The sequence below is a fragment of the Callorhinus ursinus genome, unplaced genomic scaffold (genome assembly GCF_003265705.2).
Source record: "Callorhinus ursinus isolate GAN/ISIS: 27379988/994484 unplaced genomic scaffold, GSC_fseal_2.0 scaffold71, whole genome shotgun sequence".
Classification (NCBI taxonomy): Eukaryota; Metazoa; Chordata; class Mammalia; order Carnivora; family Otariidae; genus Callorhinus; species Callorhinus ursinus.
The window spans coordinates 3,416,981-3,440,397 of record NW_027397133.1 but is presented as its reverse complement, the minus strand read 5'-3'; the positions used below and the strand labels follow the sequence as shown (position 1 = coordinate 3,440,397).

At 51.3% G+C, this 23,417-nt stretch overlaps 1 protein-coding gene and 1 long non-coding RNA gene across 10 annotated transcripts in view; one reads left to right on the top strand and one right to left on the bottom strand.

Annotated features, from left to right (window-relative positions):
• Positions 1–22,435, bottom strand: part of ZC3H4 (zinc finger CCCH-type containing 4) — a 42,077-nt gene extending 19,642 nt beyond the window's left edge. Inside the window, exons 1-6 of one of the 6 annotated variants that reach the window (XM_073886528.1) lie at positions 22,375–22,435; positions 21,079–21,244; positions 5,539–5,758; positions 5,158–5,268; positions 2,057–2,279; positions 345–496 (exon numbers count right to left, since the gene is read on the bottom strand). In XM_073886528.1, coding sequence (XP_073742629.1) covers positions 345–496; positions 2,057–2,279; positions 5,158–5,268; positions 5,539–5,758; positions 21,079–21,239 — 867 coding nt within the window. In that variant the 5' untranslated portion in view covers positions 21,240–21,244; positions 22,375–22,435. Of the gene's footprint in view, positions 1–344; positions 497–2,056; positions 2,280–5,157; positions 5,269–5,538; positions 5,759–19,331; positions 19,530–19,591; positions 19,654–20,814; positions 20,934–21,078; positions 21,245–22,374 lie in introns of those variants that run through there. The other 5 variants (XM_025850074.2, XM_073886527.1, XM_025850075.2 and 2 more) reach the window with 5 other exon arrangements.
• On the top strand, positions 11,065–19,311 carry LOC112807287 (uncharacterized). 4 transcript variants are annotated; one of them, XR_012376363.1, is made up of 4 exons: positions 11,065–11,202; positions 16,634–16,804; positions 18,236–18,385; positions 19,131–19,311. It is a non-coding gene; the product is annotated as an uncharacterized lncRNA (long non-coding RNA). The 4 variants fall into 4 exon arrangements; XR_012376362.1 differs by having other exon boundaries at positions 16,634–16,810; positions 19,131–19,310; XR_012376364.1 differs by lacking the exons at positions 18,236–18,385; positions 19,131–19,311 and adding an exon at positions 18,032–18,181.
• Positions 22,436–23,417: the final 982 nt, after the last annotated feature.

Genomic DNA, 23,417 nt, shown 5'->3' with positions numbered 1-23,417 from the left:
GTCTCGGGCTGGGACACAACAATGAATGTGGAAGGTGTGTGTGTGTGCGCGCACGTGCATGCTAGGGGGTGTGAATAAACAAGCACCTGATTGCAAAGGTCTAAAACTTTCCTAGAAGACATTCAGGAAACTTGTTTCCAAGAATGGGAGATGTTTTCACAGCTTTGGTACCTTTTCAATTTGGAACTATATGAAGGTTTCCTCTATTCCGAAATAAGAAATGAATGTTGAAACACAGTCCTGCCATGAAACACTCTCCTTCCACCACAGTCTCATATACCACTCCCAAGAGCGCCCACCAGCCCACCTCTCCCCCTCCCCTCTGGGGCTGGAGGAGAGCTTACTTCCATCTCCTCTTCATAGAAATCTTCTTCGTCCTCCGGGTGGTCTCCCACGGAGCCTCTGCCCCTTCCGCGGCTGCCCCTGCCCATGCCTCGGCCTCGAGACCCTCCGCGGCTGCCTCGACCCCGGTAGCCCCTGCCACGGCCTCGGCTGCCTGCAGGGTGATTCAGACGGTGAGCACCCCGAGTGGGAGCAGATCCCACCAGCAAGAGAGAAGTCAGCCCATTTTCTGCCCCTGAGGTCAGTCAGCTCCCCCTCAAGCCTTCCTACCAGCGCCAGGCAGCTGGTCCCGTCGCCCCCTTGCCTCACCCATGTGCCCTCAGTGGGGGCCTCAAGCCTCAGCACCCTGGACGCACACCCACTACACTGCCACAGGGGCACCTGTCCACTGAATGCTGCACTCACTGTCCAATACAGTAGCCACCAGCCACATGTGGCTATGGAGCCAGTGAAACATGACCAGACTACGAGATGTCGTGAGGGTGAACCACACACTGGATTTACAGCACTTAGTTGAAAACGAGAAAGAAAAGGCGCCTGGGTGGCTCAGTCGTTAAGCGTCTGCCTTCGGCTCAGGTCATGATCCCAGGCTCTTGGGATCGAGCCCCACGTAGGGCTCCTTGCTCAGCAGGGAGCCTGCTTCTCCCTCTTCCTCCGATGCTCTCCCTGCTTGTGCTATCTCTTCTCTGTCAAATAAATAAAAATCTTCAAAAAAATTAAAAAAAGAGGCAGCTTTCTGCCCACAGGTCCTGTCCCCATGCTTTAATTAAACCACCTTTCTGCATTAAAAAAAAAAGAATATAAAATAGTATGTCTGTTTGGATAACGTGTTAAAATAAGATTTTGAATGTATTAGATAAAATATACTGTGAAAATTAATCTCGTTTCCTTTTACTTTTTTTGCCCCCTTTTACTTGTTTAACTTGACTACCAGAAAATTCTAAATTATGTGGTGGCTTGCATCAGATTTCTACTGGACAGCGCTGGTCTAGAATCTCCCCAAAGAGCATGGCTTATCCAGGGAGGTGTCCAGGAAAGACTGCCCAAGAAAGACTAAATGAACAGCCAGTCAAACAATAAGCTGGGCCTGAGGCAGGGCTAAGAACGGCGGAGCTAGAAAATCCTGGGAGCCCTCCTCCCTCATGGGCTGCAAAACGTTGCAGGCAGGAGATTTTTCTAAGAGGCCAGGCTGGGTCTCTGGGGCTCTGCCCTCCCCCACCATATCCTCCTAACTGCCACAGGTTCAAGGTTCAGAGGTGTGGCAGTCCCACCCTGTCGCGTGATAGGAGGTGGGAGGATGGGGGAGGAGGCCGGGACAGCCAGCTGTCAGTTATCCTGGCCTAGATCTCAAAGAAGCCATCTCTCCTCTTTCTCACCACAGCTGACCAGGAAGTGGATGAAGAAAACAGCTTTCAGCCACGCGAGCTTCTCCCCGCCTCCTCCTCGCCTGGCTCCATCCCAAGCTCAGCCGGGCCCTGGAGCCTCTGGCCAGCTGGCTCACTGCAACGCCCCCAGCCCTGAGTTCCTGCCGCCCCCTCTCCTTCTGGACCCCGACTCCTCTCTGCACCTAACGACCCCTGTCTCTTCTCCCACGCCAGGGCTCCGCAGCCCCAGGCCGAGGGGGTGCACCGGCTCCACGCTGCATGGGCCCAGCCACGCCCACACCGTGCGCCCCCGCGCCCCGCGGCCCCGCGGCCCCGCGGCAAGGCCTCACCTCGGCCCCGGCTGCTGCCCTCCTTGGCGCGCCGGTACTGGTTCAGCTCCTTGGTGAAGTCGTCGTAGTCCTCCTTCCCCAGGTCGTCGTCCTCGTCGCCCTCGTACTCGCCGTACTGCTCGTTCTCGTAGTCCTCATACAGGCCGTAGCCTTTGCTGTCCATCTTGGAGTAGGCCTTCTTGGGCAGGGCCGTGCCGTGTGACGGGGGGTACTGCTGGTGGGACTGATGGGGAGAGGGGCCCTGAGTCCAAACCGCCAAGGTCCCCGTTGTCCCCTGAACTGACACATCTGTCTGGGTGTCTCTGTCGCCCAGGGGGCGAGACACCAGCCACGTGGGGGGACTAGTCCCCACCTGAGTGAGAGTGGGTGCTGGGCCCAGATGTTTCTGTGCTTCAGAAAGGGCCACGGCTTGACAATCTGGACACACAGACCCAGCGCTAAGAGCTGAGGAGGGAAGAAAAGGGGTATTTCCCAGGGATACACAGCAATCTCATTTGGGGAGGAGGCCTGGTAGGCAACAGGGGTGCCTTTTTAAGTAATCTCCACACCCAACATGGGGCTTGAACTTAACTCTGAGATCAAGAGTTGCATGCCCTGGGACACCTGGGTGGCTCAGTCAGTTAAGCGTCTGCCTCTGGCTCAGGTCATGATCTCAGGGTCCTGGAATGGAGTTCCACGTCCTCCCTGCTCAGCAGGGAGTCTGCTTCTCCCTCTCCCTCCGTCCCTCTCCCCTGCTCATGCTCTCTGATAAATAAATAAAATCTTAAAAAAAAAAAAAAGTTGCATGCTCCACCAACTGAGCCAGCCAGGCCCTCCAAGAGGGGTGCTCCTTCGTCAAAATTTTCTTCGGGCCTTAGAATTCAATTAATGACCTACTTGGCAACAAAACCAGAAAGCCATTTTGGAGGATGCTTTCCAAAATGTCAAGAGATACTGGATGAAGTTAGACACACACACACAGGGAAGGCACCAAGACCGCCTTCAGTAGGTAAACTGATAAACTGTGGTCCATCCAGACAATGGAGTATTATTCGGCAGTCAAAAGAAACAAGCCAATGAGCCATGGGGCTATGAAAAGACATGGGGAAACCACAAACACATACTTTTAAGTAAAAGAAACTGGTCTGAAAAAATTAAATGCTGTTAAGAGTCCAACTATCTGACATTCTGGAAAATCCAAAACTACAGAGACAGAAAAAGGCTGCTGGTTGCTAAAGGCTCAGGGAAGAGAGGGGAAGTAAAGCATAGAAGATTTTTAGGGAATTGAAACTCTTTTATATGATAATATATTATGAAGGTGTAACATTAAGCCTTTATCAAAAGCCAAAAAACTAAAACACAGAGGGAAAACCTTCATGTAAATCACAGACCCTAATTCATAACACATCAAGATTGGCTCATCAATTACAACAAACGTACCACACTAACATACAGTGTTATAGCAAAAACTGGGTGGGGTGGGTAGGGAACTGAACTGTCTGCTCAATGTTCTATAAACCTAAAACTGCTCTTGGGATGCTTAAGTAGCTCAGTTGGTTAAGCATGTGACCCTTAGTTTCAACTCAGGTCATGGTCTCAGGGTCGTGGGATAGAGCCCCGCATCCGGCTCCATGTTCAGCGGGGAGTCTGCATGAGGGACTCATCTCCCTCTCCCCGCCACTCTCTCTCAAGTTGGAAAAAATAAAATAAACAACTAAAACTGCTCTAAAAGAACCCATTAATTTCTAAAAATCCACACTTATTACGAAAAAATGAAAAAATACAAAAATACAAAACATAGATATATAGACACTCGGGACTATGTTAGCAGATCTGAAAATGCCTCGACCCCAGGGACACCTGGCTGTCTCAGTTGGCGCATGAGACTCTTGATCTCGGGGTTAGGAGTTCGAGCCCCACGTTGGATGTAGAGAGGACTTAAAAATAAAATCTTAAAAAACAAAAACAAGGGTGCCTGGGTGGCTCAGTTGGTTAAGCGACTGCCTTCGGCTCAGGTCATGATCCTGGAGTCCCGGGATCGAGTCCCACATCGGGCTCCCTGCTCAGCAGGGAGTCTGCTTCTCCCTCTGACCCTCTTCCCTCTCGTGCTCTCTATCTCCCATTCTCTCTCTGAAATAAATAAATAAAATCTTTAAAAAAACAAAAAACAAAAAACAAAAACAAAAACCTTGGGGCGCCTGGGTGGCTCAGTCGTTAAGCGTCTCCCTTCGGCTCAGGTCATGATCCCAGGGTCCTGGGATCGAGCCCCGCATCGGGCTCCCTGCTTAGCCGGAGGCCTGCTTCTCCCTCTCCCACTCTCCCTGCTTGTGTTCCTGCTCTCGCTGTCAAATAAATAAAATCTTAAAAAAAAAAAAAAGCCTCAACCCCTAGTTATCAATCAAAGCCGTGGCGTACCCTGCATTCCTTGTCAGGGTCAGGTTTAAGTCCGAACCCCTGTTAGCACATCAACATCAACTGTAATATCAAACAATAATTTAACCGTTAGGACGGATGATACGGAGTCACGGGATACTTAGGATACTTTTTAGAGCTTTTAAGCATTTTTCATCAAAACTTGAAAATCTACCTTGATTTTTCTTCTTACAGGTTTTGCCGGGGGTTGGGGGGAGAAGAGCATACACACCAAACAAATATAAATGCATGTCTAAGCTCGGTGTTATGGTAGGATAAACATTTGACTTCTGAACCCACAGCATTTGAGGTAACTCACTCCTGTAAAACCATTTCGTTCTCTAGCCAATTTTCCACGGAAGGTCATTTCTGAACAGCGGCAGTCAGCTGTAACAGGGTTAATCAGCAGCTCTCTTGGGGGCGGGGACACACTGAGTCCTGCCCAGGCCACGGGAAATAGACTCTTAAGAGCGCGGCCAATGGAGATGGGCCACTGACTGGGCCCGAACGCCCCGCTCCTGCACTACAGGGCTGCGACCTGGCTGCTTTCCCCAGATCTGTCTCCTCACCTGTACAACGGGGATGAAAACAGCATCTCATCTTGCAGGCTTAAAACCCACGTCAAGTGCTGTGCAACAGCGCTCAGCACCCAGCAAAGCCAGGCCCAGCCCCCAGCCCCGCGGAAGGGGCCCCCAAGCAGCAGCACTCACCGGCGCGTACGGGGGGCTGTACTCCCGGTACTTGCGGTGCCCCTTCTCACTGGGACTGAAATCCGAGTCCTCGGAGAAGTCGGAGAAGTCATCGCTGGAAGACGCATGGCGCTGCAGTGACAGGGGGGGCACTCAGTGACTGCTGCGGGCTGGCCGGCCGGCTGACTCAGCCCGGGGACGGACACTGCCGGAACGTGCCGGAAGGGCTCTGAGCGCTATGAGAAACACCTCACCTAGGGGCATCTGGTGGCAGTAGAGCGTGAGCTACTGAGTCTTTAAGGAGAAAAAAAAGCTCTTTATCCAATCTGGGGCAGAAAGAGACAGCAGTACTAAGAGTGCCCTCTGGCCTACGAGACAAGCCCGGCTGGCCCAGTGACCTACCTTGTGCTTGGACTTCCTCCTCTTCTTCGACCGCCTCTTCTCCTTTTCCCGCTCTTTCTTCCGCTTCCGCTTCAGTCTCCTGTGAGACTTCTCCTCCTCCGAGTCGCTGTGGTGCTTCTCCCCCTTTTCCTTCCGGCTCCTCTCGGGCCCTCCAGAGGCGTCCTGGGTCTCCTCGGCCCCATCGTCTTCCAGTTCACCTTCTTCCAACTCACCATCTTCCCTATAAACCAACCCCAGAGCCAGGATGAACCCAGGGCGTGAGAGGGGACGTCCGCGGGCTCTGGGCTGGCCACGGCCGACAGGACCAGGGAGCGCCACCGCCGTGAGGGAGGCCTTCCTCGGGACAACGTGGGGGCCGCTGCCTCTCGTCCCACCCCGCATCCTCCCCCCAAAAGGACTGCACTTGCTTTCATGTAACCCGGCTGGGGGCAGCGGGTGGGGGCCTGACACCACTGGATTTTAAAGGTACTGCCACTGAGAGCGGGACGACTCTTAGCCACGACATAGCAAAGTGCTCCAAAGGACGAGGGTTCTAAGAAGAAGAGTGACAAGGTTCTGTGGTCAAATGAGGTGAGGAAAGTCCCATCCTGGGGCTTCACGGTGCTTAATGCTCTAACAGAAGTTCCAGAAGTCTTACCATCAAGAAACCTGTACAACCCCGTGTTAGAGCATTTCCACAGCTTACTTGGCCACAGAGGCTGCTTGTCTCGGGGAACATGGTCCGTCCCTGACTGCAGTGAAGCACAGTGGCCTGAGGTCACTGGCACGGCCCCAAGCCCTATGGAGGAGTCCTGTGAGCTGAGGGTGGTGGTTGTGGACAGTGGAGACAGGGCTGTGGCTCTGAACCAGGGGTGACCCCCAGACTCCAACCCACAGTCAGGACTGGACCGCACCTGAGGATGCTGTCTTTTACCAAAGTCCCATAAAGAAGTGCTAGTGATAAGCTCTGGTTTTGAGGTCTGACCCACACCCTTGGCTGCACAGCTCTGGGCTGGGGAGTTGGGGGGCAACCGAGCAGCTGGAGAAGGGGAAGGGGCAAGGAAAGGGTCCCAGGCCCCAGACCCCTCCTGAGGTCCTCTCCTAACAGCTGTGAGTGCCCACAGAAGGGGTCCCCCCTACCCCACTGCTCTGACCCCAAGGGTCCCTTCTGGCTCCCCATCTTACAGGTTTCCTGACTTTGTTACCTCGCCCATGTCACCCCCATCCCTAGTACTAAAAAACAACAGCACTCTCTAGACACTGCCAACAGGACATTCTAAATATCTAAATATCTACAGGGTGGGGTGGAGGTGAGCGGATAAATAGGGTTAAGAAGGAAAGCAACTAGAAACAGATTCCAGTTTTTAGCCAAACCCACAGACACAGTTCTCACAAGTACAGGAGTTGGTTTAAAAAAATAAATTAAGTTTTCAAATCTTTAAAAAGCTCCCAAAGTTCCTCCTGCATGACCCTGGAAAAGAATGTGTGAGAATATAAAAAGTTCCTTCCTTCTCCATTAATTAGGACCCCAAACAAGGATGAAGAGAACAGAACCCGTGGCGTAATGAATCCGGGACCCAAAAGGCTACCCACAAAGGGAACGAATCTGTGGAGAAAAGAGCTCGCTGCTCAGACAAGACCGGGGTCAGCATGAGAACAGGCCCACCAGGCGAGCAGGTCCCAGAGCCCCTGCAGGTCTACCGAGCTGCGTGGAGAAACAACACATTGGTGACTCTCCCGGAGTCCTTCACGCCCTGTCACTCGCACCCCACCTTCGTCTACCTGGGCGGTGCTGCTCTCTTAACTCCCACTCCCAGTTCAATGAGGTCAGGTTGGCTTAAAACCCAAGTGGAACCAAGGCCACGGATACCCCAGCAGAAGTCAAGGGCAGCTCTCACACACACAATTCAGGACACAAAATTTGTTCTGATGTTTCAAAGGAAACAAGACAGGGAGGTGACCGATGGGCACCTCGTGTGGCTTCCTTGCAAACCACCAGGTTGTGGGGGGGCAGTGGTCAGCCCCACGGGAAGATGCAGAGCAAAGCTGGGAGGAGCCAGCATTCCTGACAAGTGAGGCACCTTCCGGCACCAGCTTGGGTGCGGCCCACAGAACAGGGTGTGGGCTGGAGTGGCCTTGCCTGCAGTAAAAGTACCACCCAACTGGGGAGACTGGCTTTGGTGAGCTGGCCAGCCAGAGGGAGTGGCTGTTACAGGGCAGCATGGCACACCCTCTGCTGCCTGGAGTTGGGGGGGGGGGAGCTGTTCTGGAGCAAACATGATGCGTGTCCCTGCTGGGAACACTGTGGGCAGGCCAGGTCACCACACCTCAGGAGAAAACACAGGGAGTGGTGGCCAGACCATACAGACAGACAGAGGAAGGCCCAGAGACAAACCGGAAAGACAGTCTGGCCTTCCATGAAGAGAAGCTAAAAAGAGCATCACTCTTGGCAACAGTCTGGAAAGGAAAAAGGGTAGAGGGACATGGTGAAAATCACCCAAATCCCAGAGCAGGCAGGGGTAGAGGGAACACAGGAAGACAAGAACTGCCCGGGCTCCTAGAAGCCTTGATTCAAGAAAATAAGGCTCAAATGGCAAGACCCCTTCAACTGTCTTGTTTCAGACGGGAGGAGTTCAAAGGGAGAGTAGGTGAAGGGACTTGACTTGTCAGGAGCAGACAGTCCAGACACTCCAGACACTCCCTCACCTCCGCTCACTCCAGGGCGAAGACACCAAGACAGGGCAGAGAAAGGTCCTGCCCAAGGTCAGCCGAGGCCACTGCCCCTGTCCTGCTGCCACACGCCTGCTTGCTTGAACGAGCAGGCCATTCGTTCTGCAGCTAACACCTGGGGGCGGGGCACAAAGACCATCCAAGCAACTCCAAGGCCCTGACCATCCCCTAGAATGATTCCAGAAGAAGGCCTTTTCATTCACATCCACCCTACAAAGACTTTCGGCCAAAGAGAGAATCTCTGCATTATCTATACTAACGCCTCCAGGATATCTGGGCTCAGCGAGAATCTACCATGCAACTTTTTACAAAACGGCGAGCGAATACTTAGAACTTTGTTTCCTGGGGCGCCTGGATGGCTCAGTTGGTTAAGCGTCTGCCTTTGGCTCAGGTCATGATCTCAGGGTCCTGGAATCGAGCCCTGCATCGGGTTCCCTGCTCTTCGGGAAGCCTGCTTCTCCCTCTCCCACTCCCCCTTGTTAGTGTTCCCTCTCTCGCTGTGTCTCTCTCTCTCAAATATATAAATAAGATCTTTAAAAAAAAAAAAAAAAAAAAGAACTTTTGTTCCTGAGATGGACCTGGGAGAAACTGAAAAATCAACAGTATAAACCAACTGCTGGTGAATTACGAAGGGAAATGGGAGACTGGAGGGGACAGAGACGGGGACACTCTGGTGACCACTGTGCATTCTCAGCACATCTGGCCATGCTGTGCTCTCAAACTTCTCAAAGCCCCAGGCTAATCGCTGGTCACCTACGGGAGTGCCCCTCTGCTACCGCAGGAAACTCCCAGCTAAATGTCCTGCATGAATACGGGTCTGTTTTCCTTTAAGCGGTGAACGAGGGAAAAAAAGACAAGATGACCAAACCCGCTGGAATGGGGGGCGGAAATCCTGGGGACCACAGACACGCCCGGCACAAAAGCAGCCTCCACAAACAGCAGCCAGGCTTCAGTGGTGCCACTTCACAGACTGCCAGCAAAACCCATGTCAGAGTGGGATTAAACACCAAGGGAGCGCGCCTAATAGACTGTGACATAATCCCTCAAGAAAAGTGGGGGAACCCCCGTTGCGCTAATCATTTCAATCTAGACCTGCCAAGCCCTCTTGAGACAAGCACGCAGGAGAAAGCCTGCAGCGTCAGCCAGAGCCGGGACGGCCTTATTCCCAGGGCCCGGACTGGCAACGTCCCAGGATGGCTGCACCGGGGTCGGCCTGCCAGGGCCATTAGGGACGGGAAGCCAACCAAGCTGGGGGACTGCCTTGGAACCAGCGCCCAGGAGGGAATGGGCAGAGGGCAATGACTAGCTGAGGGTCAGATCTGTCTCGTGCCTCCTGGACTAGGCTTCCAGGGCGTTTAAATTCCCATTCACAGAGCTGGTGACAGCCAGCCCCTCCTCTCGGGTCAAAGACCAGCTCTGGATGCCCATTCTAAGGACTGCCGACTGGCCACGCCACAGGGCACAGGATAGTGCTGAAGTCATCATACACCATGGGCTTGGCAAATAAAGTTACTGGGTAAAGAAACCTCAAGATTCAAAGTAGGCTGGCTCCACCCACCAGCCTACAGATTTGGGCATGGGGCTTCTTCCTGCAGGCCGAGTACCAGCTCTGCCGCTTCCCTAGCTCTTGGTACACTTAGCCTTGGTTTTCCCGTCTGTGGAATGGGATAACTGTGGTACCTACAAGGATTTTTCGGGTTACATGAGATAATATGGATAAAGCCCTTGACATGAGGAAGGCACCAACTACCAGACGAAAAGCAGCTACTGGTTTTAAGAACCAGCTACCACGAGTGTGCCTCTGCATGGATAACCCTAAACTGGCCTGGATACTCACTGGAAAGCGTCTTCTCTACGGAGAAGCTACAGCCAACTCCCCTTGGGGGCCACTACTAACTGCTGGCCAACTAGTTCCTGCTTCACTTGGCCTGACCGTGCATGCGCAGTCCTCTCCTGACAAATCCTGCTGCCGAAACCGACAAACCAGTATCTCCCCTTCCTTAGCTCTAATTTAGGTGGTAAGACAAAGTAACCGAGTGGCTGACGAGGAAGGAAAGGCACAAGGTGAGCTGAGCCCCAGGAAGAATGGACAAAGGCCCCTTAAAAAAAAAAAAATGAAGCTTCCCAACATGGAAATTCTCTAGACAAGAGATCTGGATGGAAGCTGGAAGGGACCCGAGTTTGTGGCTCAACCTTGGTTTACAAAAAAAGGGGGAGGGCACATACAAAAAAAAGATGGAAACTCATGGGAGCAGTGGCTGTTACCTGAAGATCATGAGAGCCCTTCACAAGAGGTGGCTAGGTTAATGTGAAGGTCAGGGTTATGATCATTAACTGCCCAAGCGCTCAACAAATTGCCTGGGTAGGCTCTGAATGACCTATTAAGTAGGGACAAAATTACAAAATTACAAGGAGGCTCTGCCTCTTCAAATGTTTAACGACAGGCCTAAATGCAGAAGTCCCCAAATCCAACCGTGTGGGGCAGTTTACTAGGAGCGAAGGCACAGAGCCGTTCCCTGCATTGATGCTGGGGTGGAGCAGCCCCAGGGGTTGGGGAGGAACTTCGCTGAGGGATTTTCAGAGGCAGGAAATTCTTGAAATAAGCCTCTGGGTCTTGCACGTTTTTCAGTGTCCTTACTACCTAGGTTCATCGACCAGAAATCAAGAGCAAATGGGCTCTGTGTCTCCCTTTCCCCCAACATTCTCAGGTGGGGTCACAAGAGACTGTGACATCACACCACTTCCATGGTAACCTGCCTCCGTCACAGACACCACCCCACCCGAGCAGCCAAGCACAAACCAAGCATGAGAGAAGAGAAGTCCCAAAACCACCAGTACTCCGAGCCCCTCACTTTAACAATGTGAGCAGAAGAGGCCGCCCAGTGCTGGGACCCGGATATGAACACACCTACTGCCAGAAGTCAATGTGGGCCATGACGAAGAAATCTGAACCAGGTCTGGGTATTTCAGATATTAAGTAATTACTGTTAATCTTGTTAGAGAGGATCACGGCTTTGTGGTTCTATTTAAAAAAAGCTCTTTAAACTAGAAATATGTGCCGAAGAGCTTGCAGGTGAAATGATGTGAAATCTGCTTTAAAATTCGTAAGGCAGATGGGGGATGTAGTGAGATGAACCAGAATTGGCAAAAGATACATAATTGTTGAAAACGGGCAGATGATGGCCTTAGTCTCCTCTCATGAAAATGCTAGAAAATGTCCAGAAAAGGTTAAAAAAAAGAAAAAAGGATGGCCTGAGTGGGGACAGCCTCAGCAAGGTGAGGAGAGGTTGCCAAGGAAGGCAGAGAGCTGGAGTCTGGGGTCAGGGAAAGGGGTATGGGGGAGGCTCCATCACCCTTCATCAAGGCCTTACCTCTTGCCCTCATTTCCACAATGACAAAACCTGCCTGAATACCTCAGGGCCTTATACACCAAAAGCAGCGGGAAGTATTCATTACGAACATTCTGTATTAGCAACCTCCACGCCAGGCACCATACTACTACTGAGTTCCCTTCTACTCGTCTTGTGCCAATGCTCAGTAACAAACCTACATTTGTCGTGGGTCCTCAGCATCCCATTTTATGGAGAGGCTCAAACAGAAGAAATCTACCTATGGGGTCATGGCAGGAAGAAGCAAAACTGGAACAATTCCTGGACTCTCCGACTCCAGGCCCAACTTTTCACCTCTAGCCTTGAGATAATTAGAAATTATCTGCAAGAGAATTACTCAACCGGCCAACCGACAAAACTCTTGCCTTGAAATTCACAACTGAGCTGGCAAAATTAAGACTGACGCACAGAAAACGGATTAAATGAAACAGTATCCCAAGAAAGGGCAAAGTGAGATAATAAGACACTGGGCGAGGTCCTTAACACTCTTGTGCCCCGGGGTTTCAACTGCAAAGTGAAGGCAGCAACAGAACCTCTGGGACAGATGAATTCTCAGGGGAAGAACTTCCTGAGACCGTGTAAATCAAGCACTTAGCACTACACTGGCCCAGGGTAAGTCCTTAGGAGGAAAACTACCGTTATGCAAAGACACGAGGCAATTACAGTCCTTCCAACATCGAATAAAGGGAACTGGGACATTTGAAACTCTGACCAAAGACTTTGGATAGTTCAGGGAATAAGAGGTGCACAGAAAAGTTCCAAGGAATCCTAGCCAAAACCCAAGTAAAGGGTCTTCTCCCCTGACAGACAGAAAGCAAGAGGAATCCCAGGGAAGGAAATTCCCAAGTTGTCCAACACCAGAAGGGATGTTTCTTCCTGAAGGGTGCAGCATCCACACTGGGGTTGGTCCAAGCACACAAACCTCTTAGAGCATTTCTGTAGAGCGTCAAACAAATTGATCGAGGAAAAACCTGGCCTGCTAGAGGAGTCTCACTGAGTCAAGGGTCGTCTCCTTTGCCTGAGTAGCTATTCTTCCACTCCCACTCACTCTGAACATGGCTCCTGTTTTTGCTAAAGATATCTCTCTGATCCAAGTTCCTCCTGTCAGATGAATCCCTGAAACTGGTTTCTCGGCAAAGAGTTTCCTAACCACCTTCTCACGCCAACCATGCCTCAGACTGCTTACAGCTGGAAAGATGCTGGTTCTCATCCAAGGAGGGCTGATTTCTCTTATTCCAGAAAGGAAAATCGAATCACTGAACTTGGGAACCAAGACTCTTCCTTGTCCGGAACTTTTTCTGAAGAAATCAGTTTGGTTCCACTTAGCATACGCTCAACTAAGACAAAGTATTCATATTTTCAACTTAAAAGAAACCAGGCCTGGGACGACGAAGATTCCTTGTTCATACACCACTAAAGAATTTAAGGAGAACTGCAATTATCTGTATGCAACTCTTTGTTAACTTCCAGTCAACTGTGGGCTCCTTGGAGGGCACATCAGAGGCTGGGAGTCACCTGACTTTCCAAGGGCCCAGCACAGGGCCAGACTCAAACTGGCTGGGCACTTGTAATATATTCCACACAAACCCAGCATCGACCTCAGCTCTGCACACCCTCTTTGTCAGCTGCATCAACACAGACACTGGACGACTTCCCAGGCAGTAACCTGGATTACTTCGAACTCCAAGGAGGTGATTGAGGGCTTGTCTTTAATCGAAAACTCATTCACTGAGTGTTTACCGAGGGCCCCGAGAGGCCAGAGGGGGACAAAAGCCCATATGCAATTGACACATCAACGGAGGTGAAAGTGGCCAGCAGCTGGCACCCCCCAAAGGAAAGCAGCCCGACCCACGCTGCCAAGAAGCTACGGTTTCTGGGACTGCTCTGGTGTGCCCCGCAATGGCAGGGCCTGGAATCCCAAGGAAACCTAAGCCCTGATGTCTGTTAGGAAAATGAGGAGGGCAATAACCCAAGCCACCTGCAAATGACATTGAGCCAAGTGTCACTCACGTCTGGCCCTGACAGGGATGTGTTAGCTGGGATCTGCTTCCACACTGGCTTCAAGAAGTCTCCAGTTACTTCTAATAAATGAAAATCCCTTTGGTTTAAAGGTTCGAAAGCCCAGGCTTCGGCCTCTACGTGCACTGGTAGGAGTGGAACACAGGGCTGATGGAGCCGCACCAGGTCACAGAGGGACAGCACACCCCACTCTCTCAGAGGCCTACTTTTTTTTTCTTAATCTCTACACCCAAGGTGGGGCTCAAACTCACCACCCCAAGATCAAGAGATGCATGCTCTACTAACCGGGCCAGCCAGTCGGGACCAACTTTAAAGGGAATACCTGTACTCCCTCCCATGTCTTCCCACCCACCACACCTGCCACCACAACAAAAATCATGGCAGCTGCTGTGCAGGTAGTAGGCACATCAGAGCAGTGCGGGGGGCCAGCAACCTTCTTTACAGGGCCGAAGAGTAAATACTGTAGGCTTTGAGGGTCACAGAGTCTCTGTCCCAACTACTCAACTCTGCTGTTCAGCACAAAATGAGCCACAGACCATATAAATTAATGGGCGTGGCTATGTTCCAATGAAACTTCACTTAGAATTAAAAAAATAAAAAGCCAGGTGGGCGGGCTTTGATCAGAGCGCCACACACTGCCCACCTCTGTCCTACCAGCAGCAGCTTTTAAACTTTGATTTGACCCACATCTCCCCTACATTTCTCTCAAACAAGTTTTCCGGAGCGGCTTTAACTCCACCGTACTCTGCTTTTTTCTATCCTCTCTCAGGTCTTTGTGTTTCAAATGCAAGCAACAAATCAATAAATGGGACTTCGTATCCTACTAACAGCTGCACACCGCAGTGTCAGCCCCAGGATGGCATTTGGGTAGAGAGCTTGGGTCTGGGTACAGGCTGCCCAGGCTCTAACTCTGTCTCCACACCCCTTAGCTTTGCGACTTTGGACAAGTGACTTCATTTCTGGGGTGCCTGGGTGGCTTAGTTGTTGGGCATCTGCCTTCAGTTCGGGTTATGATCCCAGAGTCCTGGGATCAAGCCCCGCGTCATCAAGCCCCACGTTGGGCTCCCTGCTCCGCGGGAAGCCTGCTTCTCCCTCTCCCACTCCCCCCGGCTTGTGTTCCTTCTCTCATTGTGTCTCTCTCTGTCAAAAAAAAGTGACTTCATTTCTGTTTCAAATTCTCAGGGTAGGGCTGGGGTGAGCTATCACACACAAAGCACTCCGAAGGTCCCTGGCAGGTAATCTCTGCCCTTCATAGGACTGCACAAGAGACCCTGTCACACCTTTGGGAAGACTAGCAGTCAATGACTCACTAGTCCCATACGGCCGGCCTAACTCCCATGTCCACGCTGTCCACCACTCCCCAACATCTCTCTCCCAGAAGAGGGCCAACCCTGGCTTAGAGGGAACAAATAGAATCCATACCTTACTAGGCTTTATGCTTCTGGAGTTAATGGTTTCTGGGACCCCCCCCCCCCGACAGGGACGACAGGGACGAGGGAACCAGGTGCTCAGCAAACTGGTGGAACTACCGGTTACCTGTGATCCAGCCACTCAGCCTCACCCTGCAGTTCATTCTTAAGACACCTACTTTGCAGGTGGGTATCCAGAGCTGCCAGAGGGGCAGCAAACCCCTGACCGTGGCCAGAAGCTGCAGGTGTCAAACAAGGGAAGGAAATCTGAGGCCTGCTACAGGCAGTAACAACCTTTGCCCAAATCTAAATAAAGTCCTCAGGAGAGAAGAGCTCCCTGCACACTCTGAAAACTTCTCTGCTCCAAGAAAAGCACGGGACAAGCCTGCCTGCTGAATGAACAAGATCTTAACTGACTCCGCCAAATTACCAAGGGGCAGGGGAATCGTGGGGCTGGGATAGGCCCTGCTCATTTCTCGAGACTCTGCAGAGCACAGGTAAAGGCCTTGTTTAAAAGGGGATGTGACCCGTCAGCAGTGGGTTAGGTGCTACAGCCCTGCTTTCTCAGCTCTCAGGAGGCCCACCATGGTCGTAGCAAGACTTGGATTCTAATTGCCAAAGATGAACACGGGAAGGTCGTGAGCCTAACCTCAAGATGCCATGACTCTTCCAGCACCTGTCCGTTCAGCAAGCAAAACAGGCCTTAAGATGTCTTCCACGGAGTTTCCACCCCGATCTGTTCCGTGCAATTAAATAAACTGACCGGAAACCTAAGAGGTGGAAGATAAATTGACTTCCCTCAAAAACACAGATGTTATGTTTGTTTCTGTTTACATACCAGACTATAAGTTTTATTTATTTTTTTCACTAGTAGGGACAGCAAGAAGATAAAGAAACCAAGATTTGCAAATGCCAAGCATTGTGTGGGCATCCTGTGTATGCCCACTTGACCGCAATGACCCTGAGAAACAGGCATTACCCTCAGTGCCCACTGCAGGGAGAGCCAGGCCTGAACACAACCTTATCTGTCTCCAAAGGCCACCGTGTTCCTTCCTATCCTGTTGTCACCTCCGACATTCAGAAGATGTCACCACTTGCCTTAAGAAATAGGGAGCTGAGTCACCAATTCACAGATACAATCACCAAAAAAACAACAAGAAAGATGCTCTATCCTGAGCAATTTGGCCAAGAGAAGCAAACTATGCTCCCAGCAAATATCCTGTATTGGAATAAAAAATTATTCCAATAGCAGGACGCAACTAAGTCTATACCATCCGAGGGCCCATGTCTTGGTTTTGTCATCAACTGATCAAGGAAGAAATGTAAAAACTGCCCACGTAATCCCCTATCATTATTAAGAAACCCTGTGCACTGTTTCCAGGGCTGCCATCTTTAGTAACCATCAGAGTAAAATCGTTGTGAAGCAAAGACGAGGCTGATAAATTTGGAAAGCCAAATCTAGGAAAATCTGGTTCCCCCCAAACAGTCCCATTTTTACCTTGGACTTAACCAAATGACCTTTAGATAAAGGCCCACCCAAACAGGCAGCTCTTCCACTCTTTCCAGTAGGTTTTAATTATGAAACCGGCCTCAAGTCATTGATTCTGACAAGACTCCCACCACCCATGAGCAGACTGTTCCTCCGGATGCTTCAATCAATCAACTTATTAAATGCCAACTACCAGGAACGCCAGAAACCAGGCTTTCGTCTCCTATTGTGGCAGGAGCTTTGTTGCCAAGGTATGGGTAAGTACCTTGCTCACTTAGAAACTCAACCATTCACTTACTGTTTGCTCTGAATTACTCTGTCACTCAACTTCCTACCCTGGGTCAACCCGTCGCTCTGGTACTAGACATTTTCATCCACAGGGACCAAAACGCCAGGTTCTCTGGAATATGGTTTGACCTAGAGCTATCCACAAAGGCCTGGAAATAATTAGCAATTTTCACCATACAGGTATTTGCCGTAACTGGATCTGCCTTATAGGAGATGATTCTAGGGACTTAATAGCCACAAAAACCTAGCAGAGGGGAAAAGCAAATAAGGCCACCCTGAGACATCCATTCCTCCCCTACCAGGGCAGGGAAAAGATCTAAGAAAAAGGAGCAGAGGAGGTGGAGGCATTATTTAAGGATAAATTACTAAACCAGCTCAATATGAAACTGTCTACATTCAACTGGATGGAAACAAACTCAGAGTCAACCATTCAGCTCTAATGTGCCAGGTAGGCCAACAGCTGGGAAAACCTTCATTTCCACAGGTACAAAACAGTTCCCCCTTGGGATCAGCCTTCCAGGGTAAGCAGAAGCCACAGGAGTGTCCTTCTAGAAGAGCTGGCTGTACTTAAAAATCTTGGCTTGTCAGGAATCAAAAACTTAACCTTCCGAGCAAATCAAAATCCTATCTGGGAGACAGGACAGTCTGATTGAAAGCCCCACTGGGGGAATCCTAGTTTTCTTTTGAAGAACGAATTTGAGGAGAGTAAAAAATAAAGGGTTTTTAGGACCAGAATATCCGTATTTTCATGGTCACAACTGGTTGTATTTCTATTGGGAATATTTTAATTTGCTTTCCAATTAAATCTCTCCAACAGAGAATATAACAATTTTAAAGATTTCAAGTGTCTAAGAGGTGCTGTTAAATCAGGGATTCTGAGTGACACCCTTTTTTTTTTTGCAACATCCATTAATTTGAATTTTAACTAGTACTGGTACATCAGTTTGGGGGGGGAAAAGGCAGTACTGTGACATTTCAAAAACAAAGACCATCGGAGTACAGTTTGACATAATTACTGGGGCTTCTTGGTTTTCATGGGAGTCCTTTGAGAACGAAAAAACAATAAACTCTTGTGTTGATATGCCTGAGTACTTTTTAAATGTTTGGGGAAATACTTTTAAGTTCAATGATGACTGCTAAAATTTTCACTTACAAAAGAAATCCCATTTCCTCCACACTTCATTTTCAAGTAAAGTTAAACAAGCATCCTTTGACAACTTAGTCGCCCTCGAAACTTGGAAGGTTCATCTGTTAGCATCCAGTTTCTGCACTTGGCTCCTGGAGGAGGAATTTCACCAAGGAGGGAAAACTTCAAATAAATGCAATTCCTTTTCGGCTGACCCTGTGCACTGGATGGTGTGTTCAGTTTGTGCTTTAGACATTTTTTTTTGCAGGATACTGTACTGTGTGGATGCTTCTTCCTCCCACAACTGATTTTACATACCTAAGATCACCACTTCACAGCAGTTAGGTTGTGAGTATATGGAGAGAAAGAATAAAACCAGTGGCCCACTGAATTGCAGTTTACGGTTCCTCATCCCAACGTAAGTGAACTTTTTTTTTTCTCCTAAGAATGGAAAAAAAGGAAACAGGATCTTTCGGAGGGGAAAATTGGGCTGTGTGTTATAAAAAGTTTTCGCTACCAAAGTACACCAGGGACCAAAAGTGGGCAAGACGTTAAATGGAACTTCAACGTGTTTTGTCTTTTAACGGAAGAACTTATGCTTGTAAAACACATCAGAAGTACAGTGTTTGGTTCTGCAAGTCATTTCTGTTGTTTTTATCTTGTATGTGTGGGGGGGGCAGGGGGCTGGAGGAAGTGTTCTCTCCACCATGACTGGGCGTGTTTGCATCAACTTTTCACGGTCAGGCATGTGCTTTCGAACAAAGGAACAGTGGAGACAGGGAGAGGAGATTGGGGCTTGACACGCTTTACAGATTTGGTGCTTAAACAGTACTTTATAAATGACTTGCTTAATTTAAACGTCCATCACCATAAGAGACATTGGAGTAAAAGGAGCGAATTGGATCTACTTGAACCACAATCTTTTTGGGGGGGTGGGGGGTGGAGGGGAGAGAGAACCTTAACTCGAATGCAAGTATCATAAACCAAATTCAGTTAACCTCGTCTCCTACAAATGGACCTGAAGTATCCACTTTCTTCAAAGATGAAGGCTGGAGACAAAGCAATGGACTGAAATGGAGAGAGGGATACCAAAGGGCTTGAAAACATATGGGCCTTTTACACAAGTTTTTGTCATGTTACAGTAACGCTTTTTTTTCCTTTAGGAAAACTGTGTACGACAAATTAAAAAAATTAAAGATCGAAAGGATGTGCAAGTCTTAAAGGGCTCAACTGGGTTTAGAATCCTGATTCGAACATATAAATTCACTCAAGCATCACTTTGGTCTAAAGGCAGGAGGAAGGCAGGCAGGAAAGGGACAAAAAGAGGGAGATAATTGAATTACTCAATAAAAGAGGCTACTTACCATCCCAACCCATTGTAAGACATACACTTCTGACATAAGAGAACTCCTTAGAGGTCGAATAAAGCGTGTAAGCACCTTTGAGTAATGCACCTGCCCCCAAGAGGGGGCCCGGAAGCCCAACGTGGGCTTAGCGCACAGACCTTTGCTAATCTGTTTATTTCCTTAAACTGGAGGCAGGCTGCGATGGGCTGCGATTCCCAGGACGATACATTTAATTAGAACAAAACAGAAAACAAAAAAAATTTTTTGTAAAAGCTCACCAAACTGCTGCACTTGTGTCTCTGAATGTGGGTGGCATTTCTTTTAAAAGGCAAAGTATGGTCTGTGAAGGAGAAAGGGAAAAGGGGAGGTGGAAGTGGGGAGAAGGGGCCGTCGTGCCTGGCAAGGAAGCCCTAGCTGAGACCCCTATCTAGGGGAGGGTCCTCAAGCGACTCCCCAGCCCGGGCTGCTGTGGGGCAGCCATCTGTCCAGCGCGATCTCTTCCCCTCCCCACCCCCACTCCTCCTCTGCCTGCCTTTCCTGCCGGTGGAAAACCTCCTTCCATTTCCAAATCCACTCTCTAGACACCTCTTCCCCTGCCCCACCAAGAAAGGGAGGGCAAACCCTGCACCCAACCCTCTGGAGCAAGGGAAAACAGGGGCCCCAACCTCGCCCTGAAACGCGCCGGGCTGGCGCCTTTATCATCCTCCAGAGAAGGGCGTGGGGCGAACCCATTTCGCACTTAATAAAGGGTAAGGGGGGCGCTCCCTTTCACCCCCTGCCAAAGCACAAAAAAAAACCACGTTTTCTCTCCCGGAAGGGATGGCGCCCCATTTTAGCCCGAAAGAGGGGGGAACCCCATGAGAAAGAAGAGACCAACTTCCTCTCCCCTACAAGGGCAGGGAAACCAAACCTCAGCCCCCCCCAACCCCGCCAAAAACGCATCACCTACCTACGAAAAACGAAAGAACCCCTGCCTTTAAGAAAAAACACGGGGAAGGGGCTTCTCCCCAAAGGAGGCAGGGGCTTCCATCAAAGGGGCTAGAGATCTGCCCCCCAACAATTTCGCCCTCTAGGGTATAGCGAGGAAACACCTCCCGCCAAAAAAAAAGTGCGAGTGCCCCCACCCAAAGGACCCCCCACTAAAAGGATGGAGAAAGAACTAAACGAACCCCCACTTTCTGCCTAAGAAAACTAGGGTACTCTCCAATTGGGCAGGGGACACCTCCCCCAGGAGAAAGGATACTGCCAAGGGCTGGGAGACCCCCAACTCCAAACCCCTAAGAGCGGGGCTACTGCTCGAGATCCCCCCCCACCAAAGGGTCCGGGAGCCCCTCCCCCATCCCCTTCCCCGAAGCCAGGCGACGGGCAGGCGGGCCCATGGCTGCCAGCTCCGGGCGCTGGGGCAGCCAGGACCCCCGTGGGCCTCCGCAGCTCCCCCCCCCCAGCGCCCCCTCCCCAGGGCGGGCGGGCGGGCGCGGGGGTCCGGGGGGCGCCTCCTCACCTTCCCCTCAGCATGGCGCCCAAAAAAGACAGAGCGAGAGCGAGGGAGAGCGGGCGAGCGCCGCGAGGGGGGGAAACGCATGAGGCCAGGAGAGAAAGCAAGCGAGAAAGAGCGAGCGAGCGAGAGACACCCACCGACCCCGCCCTTCCTCCTCCTCCTCCTCCTCCTCCTCCGCGGCCCGGCCCAACATGGCGGCCGCCCCCCTTCCTCCTCCTCCTCTTCCTCCCCCCGGGGACGCTGCCCCGGCCGGGCCGGGGGCCTGACCTGTCGTCAGGGAGCGGGAGGCGGTGGTGGAGGAGGTGCGGGGTGGCCGGGCAGGCGTCGGGGGAACACGGAGGAGGCGAAGGCGTTGATGGCGGCGGCGGCGATGGCGGCTGCGGCGACTCTGATGGTGGCGGCGGGGGGGTCCCGGGCGCGGCCTCCATAGTTCCTTTTGGGGGGAGGGGATGTTAATGCACGAAAAAGGACTGCTTGGGCGTGGCGGGAGGGGCACACTTCAGCTCTGAGGGCTCCTCATAGGAATGGGTATATATTTTTTCGGTTTCGGAATCACCTCTGCGCCGACCTCCGCGTAGGTCGCGCGGCCTAGGCCTCGGCGAGCCGCTCGCCGCCTCTCTCCGCAGCCCGCCCCTGGGGTCACTCGCTCACGGGCGCGGGGCCCTCATCGGGGCGAGAGCCCCCACACACACCTCCCCCGCGGGCCCGGAGGTGGGGGACCCGGGGGACACGGACACTGGTGGGTGGTTGGGTGTAATTAGCGCGGGTCGCGCGCGATGGAGCAAGCGAGGGGGGAGGGGAGAAGAGGAGAGCGAGCGAGGGGGGTTAAAAAAAAAAAAAAAGATTTTAGGGAGAGAGGAAACGGGCCGCGGAGACGGGCCGACTGTCTGTCTGTCTGTCTGTCTGCCCGCCCTAGGCGCCCCGGCTGCTCGGCCCCCGCCGCAGTCAGAAATTCACACAAAATGGCGGCTCGGCCCAGAGGAGCCGAGAGGCTGAGGCGGGAGGAAGGGCGAGGTGGGAGGGGGAACGGGGAGGCGGAGGCCGTGTCACGTGGAGGAGAGGGGCAGAGGCCCTCTCCCGAAGGGCGGCGGAAAGAGCCGAAGGGAGAGAGTGTGGCCGAGGCAAGGCGGAAAAAGCCGAAAGCCGCTGAGCGGGAGACGCGGGGAGGCGGAAAGAGCCGAAGGATGCGATGGGGGTGTGGCTAAAGGATGGATGGAAAGCCACGGGAGCCGGAGATAGCCGAAGCGGACCAGGACCGGGTGGTTGGTTGGGGGGGTGGTGTGGGGAGAAAAACAAGGAACCGAGACGATCCGGAAGGAGCCGAAGGCGGCGTCCGAGGTGGGTGGCAGGAGGCGGAACTAGCCGAAAGAGGGATTTAGACGGAAAAGGCCTAAGGGCGGAGCTTGGAATGCGATCGACAGAGTAAAAGAGTGGGAAATTCGCCCAAGAGCAAGCGGGAAGAACCGAAAATTGCCAGCTTGAGGGAAGGTGGGAAGAGCCGAAAGTTTTAGGTGGGAGAATGGGAGGAAAAGGATTCGGGCTACGAAGAGAAAAAAAAATAACCGAAAGCTGGAGGCCGGGTGCCGTGAGTTGTAGGTTTCCGGAGTAGGGGAGGATGGAGCAGAGCCGGTCCGGAGCTGACGTCATTAGAGACCTCGGTGGGTGGTGTCACTCAAGGGCGGTGCGAAAGGGGCGGTCCTTGGTACTACCTCCAGGAAGTTTCACAACTTGGAGCGTGGTACGGGAAGCCTCTAGATAAATGCTGCACGAGGGACCTATTGACCGGGTTCAAACACTGTGCAAACGTAAAGCCCTTTGACCCTGACAGCTGTACTTAGAGGAATTACTACTCCCATTCAGTGGATGCAGACTGAATTCTGGTGTTTAAATAATTGTCTCAAAAATCATTGGTATTAGCCATAAAGAGAACCTCAAGGATTTTCATCAGTGCCGGCATTCCCCTGGCTCCTGCAAAAATTCGTTCAGCCCTATTTGCATCCAAGGATCTTAGTTCCGTGCTTTATGACTTCCTTGTACAGTGCCAAGCTCTGTGATGGACCCTGGGAACAGTTTCTACCTTCCTGGAGCTTAAATACCGATAATGCCCCGGGGAGGGGAAAAAAAAAAAAAACCAACAACAAGGTAATTAAAAGGGAGCCTCTCTTAATTTGGAGGGGAAGGGGCGCCCAGGGCAGGGTTGTTCAAGTTGAGATGGGAAGGAGAAGAGAAAGTTCCAGGGGGAGGAAATAACTTATTTCAGACCTGGCCAAGTCAAGGACCATTTAGGTTCCAGGAACAGGGAAAAAATAAAAAATCTCAACCGGTATGAAAGCTAAATCTGGAGGTGAAGGCACCAAATCACTTCCTGATATATTAACCCTACCAAAAAGAAAAAAAAATGTCCCCAAACCTGGTCTGGGACTTAAGCTTTTTGTAAGAGTAATTTACAGCCTCCTTCAGTGAGGTAATTCGCTTTCCCGATAAAAATATTGAAGCCTTTTGTGAATGAATTTTGAGGGTATGAAATTTGTTCTGAGAAAGTAGTGGTCCACCCACTTGACAGCTGACTGCCTGCCGGTCAAGACTCATAATCTTCAATCTTTTCT